General features: G+C 43.4%; 1 protein-coding gene across 1 annotated transcript in view; it reads left to right on the top strand.

Moving 5' to 3' along the window:
- Positions 1–22297, top strand: part of LOC311246897 (pre-mRNA-splicing factor ATP-dependent RNA helicase PRP16-like) — a gene marked incomplete at its 5' end in the record, with an annotated part of 131674 nt that overhangs the window by 10592 nt on the left and 98785 nt on the right. Inside the window, one exon of the mRNA XM_084337138.1 lies at positions 18220–18248. Coding sequence (XP_084193264.1) covers positions 18220–18248 — 29 coding nt within the window. The remainder of the gene's footprint in view (positions 1–18219; positions 18249–22297) is intronic.

The following is a 22297-nucleotide window of genomic DNA, read 5'->3' on the forward strand; positions in this document are numbered from 1 at the left end:
TGATTAATTGATTGATTGAAAAGTTTATTAACAGATTGCAGAATGGGTACAGTACAGTACAGCTCAGTACATACAATTGTTAATTGGGGATGCAGACCAACTTTCGTCTTGTTTACATCAGGGTCCCCCATTTTCAATTCATCATAAATCATAAAGCTCAACTCGTTATTATTCTGCGCAGACCGCAGAAACACGGGAACGTTTTGATTATATTTAAAAGGCTTTACGTTAAACGAAACAAGTGGAACTTCGAAGCTGTAAGCAGAATACAAGTCATATTAATATAGTGTTCTTCCCCCTTTTTACTGTATAAGAAAGAATAGAAAACGCATTGCAATGACACTATAGTGGACAGACTATGTATATGATGGGATTCAAGTTCATGTATTGAAAGGCAGGCTATCATACATGCAGTGAGATTCATTGTTCTTGTATATGCTCTCGTATTATATTGTTTATATAGGCTACCCAATACTGACGTCAAAATAGATTGTAGTATGCCTCTAGAAATCATATGCAGCAGGTAGAAAATTGACGGGAGATCCATCGCGATTTGGAATAAAATTGAGGAGAACTCTAATCCATGGGGTATTAATCAAACAACACGGGAAAAGGCAGTCATATTCCAGCGCGGTCTTTATTAGCCGACAACAAAATAGATGCATCTAAAAATCATATAGCCAATCGAACACAACTAATAAAGGCATTCATATTACAAGCACGGTTATAATGACACACAACCAACGCCAAACAGTGGTCAACGAACGGTCTTTATTAGTATTTTGAGCTGTCCAGGCAGAATTGCAGCAATGGTCTTAGGGAGCCGTTGATATCTGACATCACCGTTTACAAATCCGCCTTTTATTTATCCCACAATACGCGATAGTGTCTTCTTGGTTCGACAGCAGTGAATTCTCCGTGGAGTTTCTCGGAGTCCCGCTCGGGTCGGTCCATTATTTCACATCCCATGGGGGGTGTTTCCTCATTTTCATGACCATATATGGATAATCATGCACGAGCATTGACGGTAGAACAAAGTGGTATTCATCAACACGGAGGACCATAGAGCCTGCGTACGCACGTGTGATGAATGCCGACTTCCCTGTGCGTACGCTAGTTCTACATTCCGTGCTTACGTGTGGAAGTAGGTCAAGTTCAAAGTCCACGTTGATGCATGAGGGCCCTGGTCAATGTCCTAGGGTCAATTATCTTTCCTTGGGTTAGGATTTAGGCCTTCTGAGGCTGGTGGTTAAGGTTAGAGCTGGGTTTCAGGTCCAGGTCATAGGGTATTCCATATTTTACTTGTCAGTCATGCCATCCGAGCTCATTGCAGTGATCGCCCACCATTAGAACCGCGTGGAATATGTCCTTCGACCAACCAGCGTTGGATCAATAAACGCGATCGATACTTGGAGTGGCGATCACGAATCGGAAAAACCCTCTTAGCAGACCATCCGATCCTAGTCAAGGAATCTTCCTGACCAGTTTTGGGATAATCAGAGCATTCTAAGGCACTTTCGCGACCACTGGGCTGAGGCTAGTCAATGGCCAGAGGACCGGGGAATGTAAACCAACCTGTGGCTTCTTGTACAGTCAAATCCCCCCTATCTGCATGGTGAAATACGCGATTCAAAATGTATTTAGGTTAGGATTAGGCCTTCCAAGGAGATTGGTTAAGGTTAGAGCTGGGTTCCAGGTCAAGGTCATAGGGTCAATTATCTTTCTATATGGTTAGGATTAGGCATTCTAGGGCTAATGGTTAAGGTTAGAGCTGGGTTCCAGGTCAATGTCCTAGGGTCAATTATCTTTCCTTGGGTTAGGATTTAGGCCTTCTGAGGCTGGTGGTTAAGGTTAGAGCTGGGTTTCAGGTCCAGGTCATAGGGTATTCCATATTTTACTTGTCAGTCATGCCATCCGAGCTCATTGCAGTGATCGCCCACCATTAGAACCGCGTGGAATATGTCCTTCGACCAACCAGCGTTGGATCAATAAACGCGATCGATACTTGGAGTGGCGATCACGAATCGGAAAAACCCTCTTAGCAGACCATCTGATCCTAGTCAAGGAATCTTCCTGACCAGTTTTGGGATAATCAGAGCATTCTAAGGCACTTTCGCGACCACTGGGCTGAGTCCAGTCAATGGCCAGAGGACCGGGGAATGTAAACCAACCTGTGGCTTCTTGTACAGTCAAATCCCCCCTATCTGCATGGTGAAATACGCGATTCGAAATGTATTTAGGTTAGGATTAGGCCTTCCAAGGAGATTGGTTAAGGTTAGAGCTGGGTTCCAGGTCAAGGTCATAGGGTCAATTATCTTTCTATATGGTTAGGATTAGGCATTCTAGGGCTAATGGTTAAGGTTAGAGCTGGGTTCCAGGTCAATGTCCTAGGGTCAATTATCTTTCCTTGGGTTAGGATTTAGGCCTTCTGAGGCTGGTGGTTAAGGTTAGAGCTGGGTTTCAGGTCCAGGTCATAGGGTATTCCATATTTTACTTGTCAGTCATGCCATCCGAGCTCATTGCAGTGATCGCCCACCATTAGAACCGCGTGGAATATGTCCTTCGACCAACCAGCGTTGGATCAATAAACGCGATCGATACTTGGAGTGGCGATCACGAATCGGAAAAACCCTCTAGCAAGACCATCTGATCCTAGTCAAGGAATCTTCCTGACCAGTTTTGGGATAATCAGAGCATTCTAAGGCACTTTCGCGACCACTGGGCTGAGTCCAGTCAATGGCCAGAGGACCGGGGAATGTAAACCAACCTGTGGCTTCTTGTACAGTCAAATCCCCCCTATCTGCATGGTGAAATACGCGATTCGAAATGTATTTAGGTTAGGATTAGGCCTTCCAAGGAGATTGGTTAAGGTTAGAGCTGGGTTCCAGGTCAAGGTCATAGGGTCAATTATCTTTCTATATGGTTAGGATTAGGCATTCTAGGGCTAATGGTTAAGGTAAGAGCTGGGTTCCAGGTCAATGTCCTAGGGTCAATTATCTTTCCTTGGGTTAGGATTTAGGCCTTCTGAGGCTGGTGGTTAAGGTTAGAGCTGGGTTTCAGGTCCAGGTCATAGGGTATTCCATATTTTACTTGTCAGTCATGCCATCCGAGCTCATTGCAGTGATCGCCCACCATTAGAACCGTGTGGAATATGTCCTTCGACCAACCAGCGTTGGATCAATAAACGCGATCGATACTTGGAGTGGCGATCACGAATCGGAAAAACCCTCTAGCAAGACCATCTGATCCTAGTCAAGGAATCTTCCTGACCAGTTTTGGGATAATCAGAGCATTCTAAGGCACTTTCGCGACCACTGGGCTAAGTCCAGTCAATGGCCAGAGGACCGGGGAATGTAAACCAACCTGTGGCTTCTTGTACAGTCAAATCCCCCCTATCTGCATGGTGAAATACGCGATTCGAAATGTATTTAGGTTAGGATTAGGCCTTCCAAGGAGATTGGTTAAGGTTAGAGCTGGGTTCCAGGTCAAGGTCATAGGGTCAATTATCTTTCTATATGGTTAGGATTAGGCATTCTATATAAGTTTGTTAAATTTTGACCAAAAGACAGTTGCCAAGGTGTTGGCCACTAGGTTGGCTCAGCATGTCGGATCTCTCGTCCACTCCGACCAAACGGGATTCATTCCTGGCAGGCTTGCTTTTTCTAATATTCGGAAATTACTAAACATATTGTACTCTAACCAAAGAAAGGACACTAAGCCGGCGATCATATCACTTGACGCTGAAAAGGCATTCGACCAGATCGAATGGAAATATATGTTGTCCTCCAGCGCTTTGGTTTCGGTGACAGGTTTCGTTCTCTTATTGGAATGTTGTATGCTCATCCCAGAGCTTCCATTCTTACCAATTCTGATAGATCTGACTCCTTCCCACTCCATCGCGGCACCCGACAAGGATGTTGTATTAGTCCCTTACTGTTCAATTTAGCCCTTGAACCCCTGGCTATCAGTATCAGGAGTCATCCCAACATCACAGGAATAAAGTTGGGAAAGTATGAGAGCCGTATTTCGCTATATGCGGATGATGTGGTCCTGTATCTTGCTGATCCTGCCTCCTCCGTCCCATGCCTCCTAGATTTAATCAGGCAGTTTGGTACTTTCTCTGGTTACTCCATTAACTGGGAGAAAAGTGTGTTCATGCCCATCTCAGGGAGCCTAGACTCTTCCTTTACTGACAGCTTACCCTTTAAAATAGAATATGACCACTTCACCTATCTGGGAGTAGTTATACCAAAGGATCCCAAACTCCTATTTAAACTGAACTTTGGTGAAATGGTCTCAAAATTGAAGAAAAATATGGAGAGGTGGAGAATTTTGCCAGTGTCTTTGGTGGGGCGTGTGAATGTCATAAAAATGGTGGTTCTCCCCAGGTTCCTTTACCTTTTTCAGAGCGTGCCTATTTTTTTGACTGCCTCTTTCTTTAAACAGATAGACACTATACTTCTGCCATTTGTCTGGGGCTATAAAGCACATCGTATTTCAAAAGCACACTTGCAGAAGCCAAAGCATATGGGGGGGCTGGCCCTGCCGGTATTCCAGCACTACTACTGGGCTGCTAATGCAAGGGCCATGACCTTCTGGCAAGATTACTTCATAGGTGATGCTACAGTAGCCATAGACGCCCCCAGGTGGCTAGACATGGAGGCGCATGTGAACCTAAAAAGCTCTCTTCCTGCAATGTTATTTTCTAAGTGTGATACGATTAATAAGATGGCTCTCAACAATTTTATCCTTCGGAACTCACTGAGAATATTGAGTCAAATCAAAAAGGTTTTCAAAGTACCTTCAACCTCGGCATATGCTCCAATATGTGATAACCATAATTTTCCCCCTGGTCAATCTGACATTGTTTTTTCATTATGGAAGGGAAAGGGACTGGCCACTATTAAAGATCTATATGTTGATCGTCACTTTGCCTCATTTAACGAACTTAAGTCTAAATTTAATCTTACAAGCTCACACTTCTTTCGTTACCTGCAGGTTAGAAATTATGTCCGCAGTAATATCCCAGACTTTGAGACATGTCCTGCTGATTACCAGTTTTATAATCTCATGAGCCGATCACCAGTTTCAAAACACCTGATCTCTGATTTTGTTTCATATTTCTCTGTCCAATCTATGGCTTCCTCCGACCACATTAAAGATGTATGGTCCACAGAGCTTAGTATGGAAATCTCTGATGAGATGTGGGAGGAGGGACTTAGCAGGATACATAAATGTTCTATTAATGCCAGAGTCCAACTTATACAGTTTAAGGTCATTCACAGACTACATTACTCTAAAACCAAACTGCATAAAATCTATCCCTCTGTATCGCCTATCTGTGATCGTTGCATGTCCGCAGAGGGTAATCTTTCACATATGTTTTGGTTTTGTCCCAAGCTATTTAAGTACTGGGTAGACATTTTTGACTGGTATACCAAGGCGTACAAAAGAGAGATTGCCCCAGACTGCCTTCTAGCTTTACTCGGCTGTTCAGCTAACACTGCAGAATTACCTTACAATGAGCAGGAGGCCCTGATGTTTGGTATGGCTGTGGCCAAAAGAATTATCCTGAAGGAATGGAAAGACACGTCGTCTCCAAATTTTAAAAGATGGCTCACTGAGATGGTCTCCTCTCTGCAGCTGGAAAGCATTCGTCACAGTAGGTCTGAGACCTTGAACAAATTTGAAATTATATGGGGTCCCTTTTTGGAATGCTTAGCTAGAACATAAGTGCTTTTCAATGTCCTCCTGTGTATTTTCTGTACTATCTATTGGTGTTGTCAGGATAGTGGAATTTCGAGCTTCGATGCGATACCTTTTTCGATACCACAGGGAAAAAGGTTCAATCTTAAATTATAATTGGTTTTGCTTCTGTTGCTGGTTGGTTCTCCTCAGCTTCTCTCTGGTACTGTAGGAGAGGATAGATATGGCACTTTTGAAACCCTTTGTTTATCTTTAGATCATACATTTGGAAATAACTGTTCATCTCACTTCAATCGTTTTTTGTTGCAGAGCATGGTGTTTTCTCAGGCAGACAGATGTAAACACTGGTCTGTGTTGCATGTGCCTGACGGGCTGAACTGTTTGTATTGCAGTCATGTTCCGACTTAACTGAATGCACATGTGTGTGTGTGGACTGCTGTACTATTGCGGGTATTGAAGTGAACAATGCAACTTCCTTTTATTTTATTTTATCTTTTTTTATAAATGATTAGGTGTCGATATTTCGGGAAATGAGTATTGAAACAGTTTTGGGTATTCAGAATCGATATGTCGATTTTTTCGACAACACTACTATAGTAGTGTTGTCGAAAAAATCGACATATTATATGTATTATATGTATATATATGTATATATATATATGTATGTGTATATATGTCAGAGAATCAGCCCCTTGCGTCCTTAGTGTATAGCATATGACATGGTGTATGTTTGTTCATTGATGTGACAGTGTCTGGCAACATACTGTTTGTGTTCTTTTTATTTATTTTTTTTATTTTCTTTGTGTTTGTGATTTGTCTTGATGTGTGTTTGTGAAACTATAAAAGCTGAAAATAAAATATTATAAAAGGATTAGGCATTCTAGGGCTAATGGTTAAGGTTAGAGCTGGGTTCCAGGTCAATGTCCTAGGGTCAATTATCTTTCCTTGGGTTAGGATTTAGGCCTTCTGAGGCTGGTGGTTAAGGTTAGAGCTGGCTTTCAGGTCCAGGTCATAGGGTATTCCATATTTTACTTGTCAGTCATGCCATCCGAGCTCATTGCAGTGATCGCCCACCATTAGAACCGCGTGGAATATGTCCTTCGACCAACCAGCGTTGGATCAATAAACGCGATCGATACTTGGAGTGGCGATCACAAATCGGAAAAACCCTCTTCGCAGACCATCCGATCCTAGTCAAGGAATCTTCCTGACCAGTTTTGGGATAATCAGAGCATTCTAAGGCACTTTCGCGACCACTGGGCTGAGTCCAGTCAATGGCCAGAGGACCGGGGAATGTAAACCAACTTGTGGCTTCTTGTATAGTCAAATCCCCCCTATTTGCATGGTGAAATACGCGATTCGAAATGTATTTAGGTTAGGATTAGGCCTTCCAAGGAGATTGGTTAAGGTTAGAGCTGGGTTCCAGGTCAAGGTCATAGGGTCAATTATCTTTCTATATGGTTAGGATTAGGCATTCTAAGGCTAATGGTTAAGGTTAGAGCTGGGTTACAGGTCAATGTCCTAGGGTCAATTATCTTTCCTTGGGTTAGGATTTAGGCCTTCTGAGGCTGGTGGTTAAGGTTAGAGCTGGGTTTCAGGTCCAGGTCATAGGGTATTCCATATTTTACTTGTCAGTCATGCCATCCGAGCTCATTGCAGTGATCGTATGTACCTAAATGTATTTAGGTTAGGATTTAGGCATTCTGAGGCTGGTGGTTAAGGTTAGAGCTGGGTTTCAGGTCCAGGTCATAGGGTCAATTATCTTTCTTTTGGTTAGGATTAGGCCTTCTAAGGCTGGTGGTTATGGTTAGGGTTAGGGTTTAGGCATTCTAAGGCTGGGGGCCAAGGCTAGGTCCAGGCTTGAGTGTCAGGTCAGTGCCATATCTGGGTTGCCACTACGGGTAGATTCTTAAGGTCCGAGCCGCGCCAGGGCTGGTCCGGACTCACATAGGATTTGTTGTCCTTCCAGTTCTCTCCGTGGTCTCAACTACAGCAGGTCTCACTCCCTCTCCCGTGTAGAGAGGCGCGGGCGTGTTGGGATTCGGTTAGGGTTCCAAGCTTTCAATGACAAGCTGCCAATGCATAGGATGGCTGAGCACTGGCCTTCTCTTAGACTAGATCGGATGTGAGTCTACTGCTCATTGAGTCCCCACGGAAAGAGTGTCTGTAGTTTATTGATCCATTGTCGTTCTGTGTATTTTCGTTCTCTGTGGGTCCAAAGTAGATTACTTTGTAAACCCGTGATACGTAGAAGGTTGGTTCCATGGGTCTGAAAGTGTTGCACTAGATGTGTCTGCTTCCCTGTTTTTTCGGATATTGTACCTGTGTTGGTTTAGGCGAGTTGACAATGAGTTCTGCGTCTCACCGACATATTGCATGGTGCAATGGGCTTTTGCACAGGTGATCAGATAAACACAATTTCTTGTTTGTGGCCACAAAGTAGGCCTTATTTCAAACATCTGTTTGGACTGTTTGTTCTGAGCAAACCGTTTTGGCTGAAATTCCGTGCACTTCGTCCTTGGACCGGTGGTTTGTATTGGTGGTAAAAGGCTTTGTACTAAGTAGTCACCTAGAATTGTATTTCTCTTGAGGGCTGAGATAATTCTATAATTTTTAAGCACTCTGGGTTTTTGAATGAATGTTTCAAAATTAGTTTTTGCCAATCTGTGTAACTTTAAACCTGAGGCAGAGCATGTTGTTACTAATGGGATCATTTCTCCTGTTTCCGGCTGTTTCTTTTCCAAAAAGGACCTGAGGCTTGTTCGAAGAAAATGGCGTGAGTACCCCCTGTTTTTTAGGGCTGAAAATAGGGTCTTTATTGCCTCCCGTTAGCTGCCTTCCTGTGTGCAGATCCTGTGGAAGCGGAGGAGCTGGGATTTCACAATACCCTTGTATGTATGTTTTGGATGATAACTGGATTTAAATAAAAGTGCATGTGTGTCTGTTTCTTTGAAATACACCTTTGTGTCTAATCGGCCCGTTTGGATGAACTGTGGGCCTTTGTATGTAACCGTATCCAGAAAGTTGACTGAGGACTCCTCCAAGATGTATTTTATTTTAATGGCAGAATGGTAAGTATTTAAATGGTTCAGGAGTCTTACGGTCTTTCTCGTCTTCCCACTTCAGTACGACGACGTGGTTTGATTTATTGAAATAAAACGATTGAATCTTGAAAAAAACCTAGCTTTCTGTTTCCCACTAAGCTATCTGTCCAAACTCCTTTGAACAGAACAACTTAGCCTTCTGCTTATATGCATCTCCTGTTGAGGTGATGCCTAACCTTCCTCCTGGTTCTCCTTTATACTTTCTAGCGCCTTCTTAATTCCTACTTCAATTCTCTCACTTTTCACATGTGTCACACAGTCCTACCTTCCACCTTAATCGCTGTTTGGTTTGGCCCTTTGTCAGGTCTTATTCACTTGGGCTCGTTACACTTTCATCATTGGCTTTCTCTTCCCTGTCTCCTTCCACCTGATGACAGATTGCTTGATAGATGTTTGATAGTTTGTTAGATATCATACATATTTGGACAATTATTTTTAACTCAGTAGCGCAGTTACGCCCCCAGCAAGCTGGTTACTTCTCCTGACAGCTCTGAAGTGTACCCGAGACAACTGCTCTAGCCGCAACACCACACAAAAATAAGAAATTAAAACAAAAAACAACTCAACAACGCTTTGTTGCTATGCCTACCCAGGGGAACTCCACAAACTCCTAAAACCATCACAACTCTTTCAATAGTGTTGGACCTCAGTGAATGTATTCCCAGTGTCAGAAATATTGTGTCTATTACTAGGCTTGCTTAAATTGTGACAAAGGAGAATATGAATTATGATTTTTCTTTGCCTCTTTGACAGTGAATAACCACTTGCTAAATAAAGACTAAACATTAAAACCTGCCACTGATCTTAATCAGTACCTTCTTGAGATCCGCTTACAAAAGATCTAAGGAAATTAACAAAGGGAAGATGATTAAACAGAAGGTTCTGTAGATACAGTACTGCATTCTCCCATCCGGACCATATGTCATTTGAAATATTATTATAGAAAATAGAACAGCAGGCTTCTAAATTTGCTTATTATAGCCAATTCGCACATTTATATATAGGCCTATACACATTATCTTTCAGATGGCCGAGTTCAATTTGGATTTAGTATCACCAGGCGTGCATAAGAACAGATAATGAAATCTACTGTAATCTACTCTACTTTTTTTATTTTTTTTTATGTGCACGCTTTTGAAACTAATTTCAGATCTAATTGTTGCTGCATGCTAACAATAGGGAAGAGAAACTAACTGTTTCAATATTTGTCAATAACGTTACGTTTTGTGGTATAGTACTCCCGAATAACAAGAGTTATTAAAAAGAATGCATACAGAACTATCAACCTCGAACCCCATAGATCAGCGGTTCTCAACAGGGGTGCCTAGGCACACTAGGGTGCCTCAGAGAGCTGCCAGGGGTGCCTTGAGATTTATAAAAAAAAAATATATATTATATGATTAAAGAAAATGACCACTAAAGTGCTATATGTTGCAGCTGCACTGTTTTCCATGAAAATACCACATTGACCATTTCTCAAAAACTGAAAATCATAATTTATTTTTATATGTTTTGGTAGCTTTTTCATTTGTTTATTGGACAAGTCCGGCAGAGAGGAAGGATGGGAGAGAGATATGGTGGAAGACATTCGGCAAAGGTCGCCGGGTCCGGGAGTCGAACCCGGGACGGCCGTGCACCACCCTGAAAATCATTATTTAATAAAACACAGAAAAGGATCACCAAGTTCTGGATAAAGAACCCCTTTACAGACAACATTGAGACAAAGCTTCCTGACACATCTCAATCCAAACTCTTGGAAGAACTCATTGAAATCTCATCTGATACCACCCAGAGAGCTGGTTTCAGTGAAGTGCCCCTGGAAACATGTTGGTCCGAGTGTGGTGCTGAGTACCAAGTATCTCATGATGCAGCAGTTAAGGTGTTGATACCATTCAGCACCACATATCTGTGTGAAGCTGGCTTTTCATCCATGACAGCTCTGAAAACAAAATATAGGGCCAAGTTGAGCCTTGAGGATGACATGCGTGTTGCTTTGTCAAAGATCTCCCCACGTATTGACAGTATTATTAGCCAGCAGCAGCAGACCTCGCATTGAGCTAGAAATGTCCACTGAGTGAACGAGTGCTTATCTTCTGTATTTATTTATATTTTTTGAGAAATGGTAACTTGGTGATCCTTTTCTGTATTTAAAAGAAATACATGATTTTCTGTTTTTGAGAAATGGTCACAGTTATCCAAATATGCAATTTTAATGGAAAACAGTGCAGCTGTAACAGATACCAAAATCAAATGCTATTTGATTTACTACAAGCAGTGTAATGTCAACAGTACTAAGCCATTTAGACCTGAAACGCCATTTAGACCTAATTTTGAAAGCAAGCACTTTTGTCATCATTGTAGCAAAAAAGACAGGACCGGAAAAGTCTTTATCGTATATAGGGGTGCACTGGAATATTTTATTGGACACAGGGGTGCCTTGGCAGCAGAAAGGTTGAGAACCCCTGTCTAGAGCACCAATATTTCCCATATGGACTTCCTTTACAAACTGTGGTCTGATGGCTTGTTGTATTTTGTTGTTGTATTTTCGTTTTATTATATATTCTTCCTGTCATTAATTGTTTTCTCTATACCAGAAATCGTATGGTATGGGTGCCTTCTTCGGTGTCTATGTAGGCCTGCTTGTGTGTGTTTGTTTGTTTGGGGGGGGGGGGGGGGGGGGGGGATTTTATATTTTATCTTGATATAATGTAATTTTGCTTCCTGGTGAATGCCACATGCAAGCCCCTTGAGGGTTTTTAGGCAATTCTCCTACACATCCCTTGTGGATTATATTGTATTATATATGTAATTGTTTTTATATGTGTAAATAAACAAACAAACAAACAATTGCTGAGCGGCCATCTTAGTTTTGACGGACATTCCTTCACTTTGCCTCCTGCAGAGACGTTCGTTCACTCATTCACGTGAGATGCTTAATGCACCATTACTGTTCATACATATTATATATTATATTATATATGCATTATATAGATATAGATATTTATTAGTGCTGTCAATAGATTAAAAAAAAAAACTAATTAATCTCAAAAATTTCTGTAATTAATCTAGATTAAAAATAGCATTTTTCTACTTAAAACCGAAGCTTGTAACAGATATTTACTTGAGTAAAATCATGGAATTAATGTAAAATCAACACAAAAAAAGTATATTTAGATTCAAAGACTATTTTAATAGCTTTCTTTGAATAGTTTCTCTCCTGTGAAATACAAATGTTCAACAAAACCATCAACATTGACTCAGCTAGACCTCTTTCTTATATCCGCAGCGCTAAGATTGAAGATTTTTCACAGATTAATCTAGATTCATTTATTTTAATGCTTTAAATAATTTTAATTAATCTTCAAAGTGAAAGCATTAATTTTGACAGCCCTAATATTTATGTGTTACCATAGTGTTATTATGTATTCATGTTATAAGTTGTCAGCTGAGTTTGCTGTCTTGGTCTGTTTCAGGGTGTCTTCATCTTTGTCTGATATTAAATACTGAAACTGACATTGAGGAGTCTGTTTCTTCAGTTATGCTCAGTTCCATGTCAACACACAGCCTTCCTCATTACCTGATTGGACCAAAGGGTTTGATGGCTCTTTTCGTAAACAGGTTCCCTCTAAATTAATGCAAATTCTAACCAAATGCAAATGTTCTGCTCGTTGTTGGCCAACCTCCCTCTTAAGCTCCATGTCGACCATGTTCCGCCCGCCTCACGCACACGACCGGCTCCTCTGCCGTCGTTAACGTCTGGCCTTTTGTGCCGTTTAATTCCACCGGAATAAACACAACAAAACCCGCGGACACGAAACTATTTTCACAACGCGGATAATTAGCAGAAGAAACAATCACGAGTATGAATAATAATCCCACCTCTGTAACGTTGTAACTTTTTTTTAGCGTGGGAATAGGAGGGGCCGGTACGTGGACGAGGGAAATGAGCTTATCAAGTAACGCAGGGGAAAATGTGCAGTGAATGAAATGAGTCAATCATTTAAATGTTGAGACGGGAGCCCCGAGGAGAAGAAACAAGCAATCGCCACATCATGCAGGAAAACAAATGAGCACGGCACACAATTAGACAGGGTCACATTCTGCCACAGCTGTGGACGTGGGGTGCACTAATGAGGTGTGTGGGTGTCTGTTTCTGTTTGGGTGACTGTATAGAGGAAAAGATGGAAAAAAGGGGGGGGGGGAATGAAGATAATGAATCCCTAGACCATAAGATTGTACAGACGAGGAGAGACAGCTGTATTGAGGCAGGAAGTCAGACAAGAGACAAAGCTGAAAGTAATAGGTGCTGGTTGGAGAGGAGAGGTGGCATCTGGGGCAAGTAGACACGCAGACAGATCGACAGACAGACAGAGAGATAGAGAGCAATAGGCAGGTATGGCAGACAGACAGAGAGAGAGACAGAGAAACGCTTCAGAAAGACCCACGCCACACAGGCTTTCAAAGGCCAGTCATAGTTATTAACTATTCAATCACAGGAAGGAGAGCTGAAGGCGTGAAAGGTTGCGGACCAAAGCACTTCTGCTCCAGTGCATTAAGAGCCTGGTCTGGCGCTCTGGCTGTGTGAAAGAGAAATAGATTGCCTCCCAGGAAGATGACTACTCAGAGGGGTCTGCCGCACCCCTTAATAACCGCAATCTGCTGTGAAAATCTAATCCGAAGAACCATTTACGCTGAATCTAGGTAACTTCTGCTTGGAAAAGCATAGAATATGAATATTTCATTCTCTGATATACAAATAAACAGAACAAGCCCCCCCATCAAGCAGGGGACCTTTGCAGAGGAAGGGAACTGGAAGAGGAAACTGCTAATGAACAACACAGCACTGGAAATACATGTCTTTACAGAAAAACACAGCGCTGGAAATACATGTCTTTACAGATAAACACAGCGCTGGAAATACATGTCTTTACGGAAAAACACAGCGCTGGAAATACATGTCTTTACAAAAACACGGCGCTGGAAATACATGTCTTTACAGAAAAACACGGCGCTGGAAATACATGTCTTTACAGAAAAACACGGCGCTGGAAATACATGTCTTTACAGAAAAACACGGCGCTGGAAATGTCATGTCTTTACAGATAAACATGGCGCTGGAAATACATGTCTTTACAGATAAACACGTGCTGGAATTTATTTGACGGGCATAAATTCATTTTATAACAATAACCATATGTACTGTGGTATATATAATCACGAGACACTTTTTTTGTGCGTGTGAAAACACTCTGTCGATATCCTCCATGACATATTCATGACAGCAAATCAGCCATGAATACTGTCCTTCATTTGAAGTAATAGCTCCATCCTCGCCGTTAAAGGCAGATATGGATGCACCGCCTCTGGCTGGCCTAATTCCTTCTCCTCAGTGGTGGATAAGAGAGATCAGGAGTCCATCCATATGCATGCACACACATATCTATGGAGTGAAAGTCAGGTCTCAGCCCGGCCAGCGCTCTGAAAGCCCCGGTAATGACACTTAATGAAAGCCGGGGAGCTGGGCCCACAGATGGAGAGGCTGGGGGTGTACTCCCCAAACGCCGCCCCCTCCGTCACCCACTCCACCCCGCATCCAGCTGGCCTCAGCCCGGGCCTTCAGACTCCATAAATAAACAAGCGTTTGCTACGTGAGAATGGACATGCTGTTCCCTCCTCTCCTCTCATGCCATTCACTTATTTATCTATTTATTTGTACTTGTTCCATTGGCTTTCTAGCTGCTCTCTAGCTGTCCTCCCTGCAGGCTTCCTGGATGTCCCGGAACATTAGCTGAACTTCACTCCAGTCGCCCAGTGGACTCTAATGGGCTGAGCCTGCATTGCAACCGCCCTCCACTGGTCTCGGCCAGCCAATGTGTACATGTAACAAGGTTGAAACCTCACAATGGTGTAAACTCACTCCCAAGTTAAATACCCTCACTTCATCCCTGAATTGGGTCCCTTTCAGGCGGTGGAATGAATAAGACAGTGGTAATTTAACAAGCAAGATCCAGGTGTTTGTCAACAAATGCCTGCGCTACATCCTCAAGCTGTGGTGGCCCATCAAAACCACAAATGAAGAGCTGTGGAGGATAACCAACCAGGACAGCATAGCTAGGAGAAAGTGGAACTGGATAGGTCATACCCTTAGGAAGGACTCCAACAACATCACTAGACAGGCCTTGGACTACAACCCGCAGGGGAAGAGGAAATCCGGTAGGCCGAGAAACACCTGGAGACGTTCCACACTCCAAGACCTAAAGAACATCGGAGTGAGCTGGAAAGAAGCAAAGGCCCTGGCCCAGAAGAGAGTGAGATGGAGAGCTCTGGTGGACGCCCTATGCCCCCCAACGGGGTAAAGAGGATTAAGTCAAGTAAGTCAATTTAACATACCACATGACGGTGGTGAGCGGTCGGAGGACAGGTGCCTGCTGGTACCTAGTGGCCACCGTTACATATGCAATGTACACACATATAGACACACAGAAATCAACACACACACACACCTGCATGCATGTTCATACACACACACAACTGTCAGACTACTTACTGTACGTACGCTCTCCGGAGCAGTTATCCAGGCACTGCCTCAGCCTCACTATCAACTTTGTTGTAAGTTATGTGTTCGGACCCCAGGAAGAATAGTCTTTCACCCATGGGTGTAGACTAATGGGATTCCATATAATAAACAAATAAACTGCAGTGTTTACTGCTGCTTTAGCTACGTTTGTTTTAACAAACTCAAGACAAGAACAGCTAGTTCACTTTTTAAAGAAGGCCAGGTTTGGCTGCTTATCATGAAGCCCAATAATGATGAGGGCTAATATGATGATGGTTGAGAGAGTTCAGTTCAGTTCAGAGTTTTTTATTTGCCACATGGAATCATACAATAGTTTCTTTATTACACAATCATAAATAGTCATTCCATGGACAAAAGGAGCAGGAAGAAGAATAAATCTTATAGTTACCTGCCCCTTATTCCTAAACTAACAAGTATTTACTTAATGGTCGGCGTACAACCTAATTTACACAAATAATAATTTTCTCTGGGAGTGAGAGAGAGAGAGAAACAAACAGAGAGAGAGGGAAACCAACAGAGAGAGATAGAGAGCGAGAGAAACAAACAGAGAGAGAGAGAAACAAACAAACAGAGAGAGAGAGGATCTGTGGGGTTGAAGAGGCTGGTGATACTTAGAGCAAACACAGGGAATGAAGGGTTAGAGAGGTGTCTATACTTTCCGTAGCCGCATTTCTGGCAAGACGCTCTCTGATTGGCCGACGCCTGTTTCTACACTGGTTAAGCTTAGGCACTCTTTCAAAGTTGGTTAAGGTTAGAGTTTGTCTTAGTGCGTGACGGCAAGTTCTTTTGACGGTTAAGCTTAGGCACTCTTTTGAAGTTGGTTAAGGTTAAAGTTTGTCTTAGAGCATGGCGATAGAACGCCAGGTAGTTTGCAGGCTGTTCGACGCGGAAATGGGCAAAGACACAGCTCGTCACGCGATTGGGCAACAGTGGCCAATCAGAGAGCGTCTGCCAGAAATGCGGCTACGGAAAGTATAGACGCGTTAGAGAGGCTCTGTGGTAGTTTTTAATATAGATCATAACTGGTATTCAAATCAAACTAATGTGTTTTAATACAAGCATGTCACTATCGTGAAATCCTTGTGTCCTGGGGGACAAGCTTAGATTGCACCACAAGTAAGTCAACAAGACTCCTCTCAAACAGGTTGTGTAAATGGCCACTCAAAATAGCCGGCTGGGAATGATCAAGAACTATTTGAACAAGCTAAATCTCCTTCCCCTTCGGGAGTGAGTGAACAATAGAGGCCACCTGGTTCCTAGGGTGGGACAGGAAGGATTGCAGATAAGTTCTAACGAAAACAATGAGGTGATGAGGTTAAAAGGGTCAAAGCGCCCAGGAAGTGTTATCAGCTGTTTTATGGCCTGGGGGACAGGAAGGATTTCAGATAAGCCTTAGTTAAACACATGAGACCACAATTTGGTCTCCTAGTCCCACATATAAAAGAATAAAGAGGTTAAAGAAATAAGTAAGACGGTTTAAAGTTGAGTTAAAATAACTTAAAGGTGTCTTACTGAGTTAGGAGGTTTACCCTCAATGTGAAATACAATTATGCTTGTTATATTGTGGTAACCATCCTGAGTCGAATGAAAGGTGTATATGCAATGTTTATGAGTCTCATTTAGCATCAAGATAATGTGTTTAAGTATGATATCTCTGGGTTCATGTAATTCAAATATATATAGTCTGAAATGAATAAATGCAAGTATTAGGTTGTTAGATGGTGGCTGTTCTTTGACTGGGAAACAAAGGAAAGTATAGAGTTGGCTGTATAAGCCAACCCCCTATTCGCATTCAAACGTAGAGAGGCTGTGATTGGAGAAACACAGCTGCTGATGTCATCACACAGAGACGCTGGGCCTTGGGATATAATGGGATGTTGTGATGGTGGAAGGGGACTCTGAGAACCCAACTCACCGACGAGGAGACCACACCCATCTCTACACACAGGAGCAAACGGCGGCGGAAGCAGAGGAAGAATCAACAGAACAAAGAACATCACTTTTGGAGGGAGAAACATAGCTTTACTTTGTTCACTAGCCAGAGAACAAAGCCATCAACAATTTATCAACTATCATTCTTTAATCTGATTTCTTAGATAGGGCGAGCGGCATAGTGCTCCGGTACCTTGAATCTTTTATAGCATTCTTTATTGTAATTTGTATACACTCTTAACTTTGATTAAACAGCTGTTGTTATATACCCTCTTCTCCTTTCCATTCCTCCTGCTGCACCGCTGATCGTCAAACAAAGACCCTCAAGTCTTTGTTTAAAGTATTTTCCAGGGCTTTAAAGGTTTTGAATCACAACGCAGAGCAGATTAGATTAGGTTCTGATCAGACCCATTTGGCTTGGGAAAATACTACATTTTGGTGCCGAGGCCCTTGAACGAGAAGCGGCCGTGAAAACGTGAATTTTTTTCTTCATTCATCAACCTCAGCAACGGACAACGACGGCCGCAGCTGCGTCAGCTTCGGTCCTGTGAGATAGGTGAGTGATGACGAAGAATTGGCTGCTCAGTTCGAACAGGGGGTTTGGGAAGTTAAAGCCTCATATAGGAGTATATGAAGAAAAGTTAAAACCTCATATAGTAATATATGAAGAAGTTGGAAACCTCATATTGTATTAAATATGTAGGCGTTGGGGTGCGCAACTATCTGGTTTATGGTGTAGGTCGAGGCGTCGGACTGCGGCAGATGAAATGCTTAACTGATCATGAGGCTCGGTATATCTGATTTGGCGTTCGACAGATGCGTATCCTGGGTTATGGAGACCTAATACATTTCTCAGGAGATGGGCGCTATAATGTTGATAATTTTTGCGTGTCTGAACAGTGGGGGAGCCGTGTATTTGCGCCGGGGAGGTGAGACAGGTCTCGTCGGGGTGGCGGGTACTCAAATCGGCGCCCGGGCAAGATGTGTTTCACCGAGACGTGGATGCGGTGGCTCAAACGCTGTTTGGATTATGTAATCGGGTATGGTAGAAATGAAGGGGGATCGGTATAAATCAGGGAACTTGTTGTGCGATTACAGGAAGAACACGACACGATTAATATAAGCGGGGCTGGCTAGTGTTTACGAGGTTGTAACATAGTTTTCTGGGATTAACGTGATGACCGGCAATACGACGGGACGTGGTATCTGCGGGGACTATCGGCCGAATTAAATGGAGAATTATGATAGTTTTAGGACATATTCAAGTGGATCAAGATGGCGAGGGGGTTGTCGGCAAGTTGAGTTTTGCGGATTAAAATAACCCGAAAGCCAAAGGAGGTCCTATTTAATACGTTAACACGCCGGCATATTAATTGATTACGTGCGCTGTAATAAGGGGCGAACGATGGGGCTTGAAAACATTTCGGTTGAAAAACTGACTTAGTACTTAGTAGCGATTCGATTGAAGGACTGTTGTAAACTTAAACATTCAGTATAGTAAAGTGTACGTTTGCACTTGGTCTCGTTTTTGATAGTCGCGCGGAAGTTATTGAATAAAGTGAAACGGAATGTGAAAACTGCCGCGCGGACGTTCGAGGGACAATAGTATGTGAATCTGAATGGATGTTTGTGTTTTTATTGGTGGTTAGGAGTGGCAATATTATGAATGTTTGTATGATGGCTATGGTTAGGTATGATTGATGAAACGTATGAGTTTATTGTTGTATTATTATGTAATTTAAGTCACCAAACAGCCGTGGGGATATGTAATGGTGTAACGCCGGTTTTTCGAGGGCCGTTGGAACGCAGCGGCGGTTAGCTGCTGTGTTAGCCTGGGGGCGACCGGAGGATGCTAGTGACAAAGCGGCGTAGGTTCGAATGTATTAAGGCGATATGTAGTGTCTTGGGATTACGGGGATGTGTAAGGCACTTTAAAATTTTCATATTCGACGCGGATAAAGTAGTTGTTTAATGTTTTAGGGGATCGGGATGGTATGAAACGGTGACCCGGAAGTCGTCCTGAGCACCGCGGAAGTGAAGGCGGCGGGGTCAAGCTAGTGTTTTGTGAATGCCTCTATGATGTTATGTTTTAATTTTTTTGATTAAGTCACTACACTGGCGTTTTGAGAGGATTAGGGTTCTGTTGTGGGGTATGTGATGTTGTGGTAACATTGCGAGGTGTCGGCCCGCGCGGAGAAACGGGACAATGGGTCGTTGGGGAAAGTTTTTATGGTATCGTGGGAGAAGCTAAGCTAATGTTAACTAGCCGCGCTAACGGCTAAAGCGGTCGCCGGTTGTGACGTCATAAGGGTGCGTGGAGCGAGGGGCGGACTGGCGACCTGCGCGCGCTGGGTTGAAGCTAACGTAGCTGATATGCTAAGCTAACTGTGCTGACGACATAGCATGACGAGACTCTCGGGATGTCTTGCGATGAGGCGGCCATCTTGGTAGGGGCGCCGGGCGTCCATTGTTGAGGGGAAGGTGGAGTTTATTTAGGAATACGGTAGGGGGCAGCAGAGGACATGGTGGGTTTCCTTTCGAAACTGTTCTTGGGTTCTGCACACAGAACGGTTTCATTTAGAGGTTAGTGTAATGATAGGGGTAGATTAGATTGTTATGCTTTAATCTGGTGGTGGAATGTGGGGCCCTGGCCCCCCCTCCCCCTCGTCCATTCCCTCTCCCCCACCTCTCCCCCCCCCCCTCTCTCTCTCGCTCACCCCCCCCCCCCCCTCTCTCTGTCTCTCTCTCCTTCCCTCTCTCACCCCCCCCTCTCTCTCTCTCTTACGCCCTCTCTCTCCCTTTCCTCCCTCCCTCTCTCTCTCCCTCTCTCACCCCCCCTCTCTCTCTCTCTCTTACCCCCCCCGCTCTCTCTCTCTCTCTCTCGCTCCCTCCCTCCCCCTCACTCCCGCATGGTTTTGTGGCACAGGTTATATTGTGATGAGGTGTTACATGAACGAGGAATCTCGTTCCTCCACCGCCTCTCTTCCATTCTCTCTCCCCCCCTCGACCCCCCAAAACGCTCTCTCTTTCTCTCCTAGTTTGGTCTTGTATATTGTTTATGGTTGTTCTGTATAGGTTTCAAACGCAGTGTATTGCTAGATTTATTGTTTATTGCTGTTTACTGTAGGATTCAAAGGCAGTTGGTTGAATTTGGGACTTGTTTGATGTGTGTTGTTGTTCAATATTCAGTTTTATTGTTATTTTTTGGGAATTTATAGTGCTGGTAGTGGTATTGGCTGGCGTTAGGACGATGATGTCGTTCTCAACCGGCGATGGGGCCGTACTCTCTGGCTCTCTCCAGGTATCCGGCCGCCTTCCGGTCTCTTGACTTAACGGAGAGGTGTAGCGCTGCTGACACGGGGCAACGCGATGGCCTCCGTGTCGGTGTCTTTTGTGTGGCGTTTATGTTGGTGGGCCGTAAGTCGGAGCATGTTTACGCTGCTCGGCTGCACCTGGGTGGACAGATCGTCGTAGCTCACTGTCTGCCTCCACGCATTGGCGGGGATGCACTGTGTGTGCGACTCGTCGATGCTCGCTGCCACACTGCGCACGTTTTCGTTTTAACAGGGGTACGGGGACTGCTAGACGTCGTGGCGGGGGTGGGCTCATTGTCTGCCGCCGCGCATTAACGGGGATGCGCTATGCGTGCACTCGTCAAAAGCTCGCTGCCACACTACGCGCATTGGGTTATATTGTGTGTGGGTGTTTGGGTGACGGTGGTTACGGTGGTTACGGTGGTTGTTTTGAGTCGGAGGTGGTGTGTGTGAGCAGCAGTGGTTGAGAGTGTTATGAACTTTGGATATCCTTGAGTAGGAGGCCCGGGGTTTCGCGTTCCAGGTTGCAAACAGGAGGGGGCGCCGTTGGGCCACAAGTTAGGTTGACCAGTGAGATGTCATTGGTCTGCAGGGATTTCAATGTGGGGGTAGTGTCGGCACCTGTGGTTTAATGAACAGATTGTATGACACTGTTCCGAATGCACGGGACTTCAGTGACATAAGGCTCTGAAAATTGATTTCTATTCTCATGAGAAGTGGGTTTAACACCTGAGTGGTTAGGTGTTACGGGGGAATGTGTAGTAATTGTGTGCAAAATTGTGTGTGAAATATGTGTATTACTGGTATGTAAAATGTAATATGAGCGGAATACATTTTTAGGCTTTCACGGATAGAAATAAATATAGTTACATAGAAGGAAAGATTGGAATTAAATATACACATAGTCATTTGCAAAGTGAAATAAAAGTTAAAGTGTTTTTATTCACCTGAATTATAAGAGTTAAAGTGAGTTTATTCACCTAAAATACCATATCCAGTACAAATGTTTAGAAATGATAGGCTGTAAATAACAAATTTCTGATTGACCAACAGAAGGAAAAAGGCTGATGCAATATTGGGTTCCCCGGAGTTGTGTGAAGAAGGAACATGACAATGGGATTGGGAGATCCAGTTTTCCGATGGAGACAACTGAAAAACGATAATTCAAAAGAAAATTGCACAAATGCTCTCTTAAAGTGATATTAGTATAGAAGAAGCCCTACATTCCATGCTTAAAGGTAAATGATGGATTGTGAACGGGAAATGCCACTGAAAATTAAGTGTATGCTTTTTATTCTCTCTTCACAGCTGCTCCAGGGCGGACAGGCCGGTGCTGACAATTCCGAACTCCAGACAGGGAATTCAAATGGACTGTTGAAAGTCGAGGTATAGTAGCACACAGCGAGTTATCAATTCCTGTTTGCACCAATATAGCAGTGTGAGTGAAATTAACTCAAGTTTGTAAAGATAGTTAAAATACAGAGAAGCTTGCTTTTCAAACGGTGAAATTTGAGTGTATGAGAGCACGTGTGAATGATTAATATAGAGCAGAGTCACCAGAATTGATAGGAGCAACTAGAAGAAAAAATAAGATAACAAAAACAAGAGTTGACAATTAGTCTATTTCATTTACCCATAGTATGAAAAATAGAAGTAATATAAAA

The sequence above is a fragment of the Notolepis coatsorum genome (assembly GCF_963971535.1).
Source record: "Notolepis coatsorum genome assembly, chromosome: 20".
Taxonomy (NCBI): Eukaryota; Metazoa; Chordata; class Actinopteri; order Aulopiformes; family Paralepididae; genus Notolepis; species Notolepis coatsorum.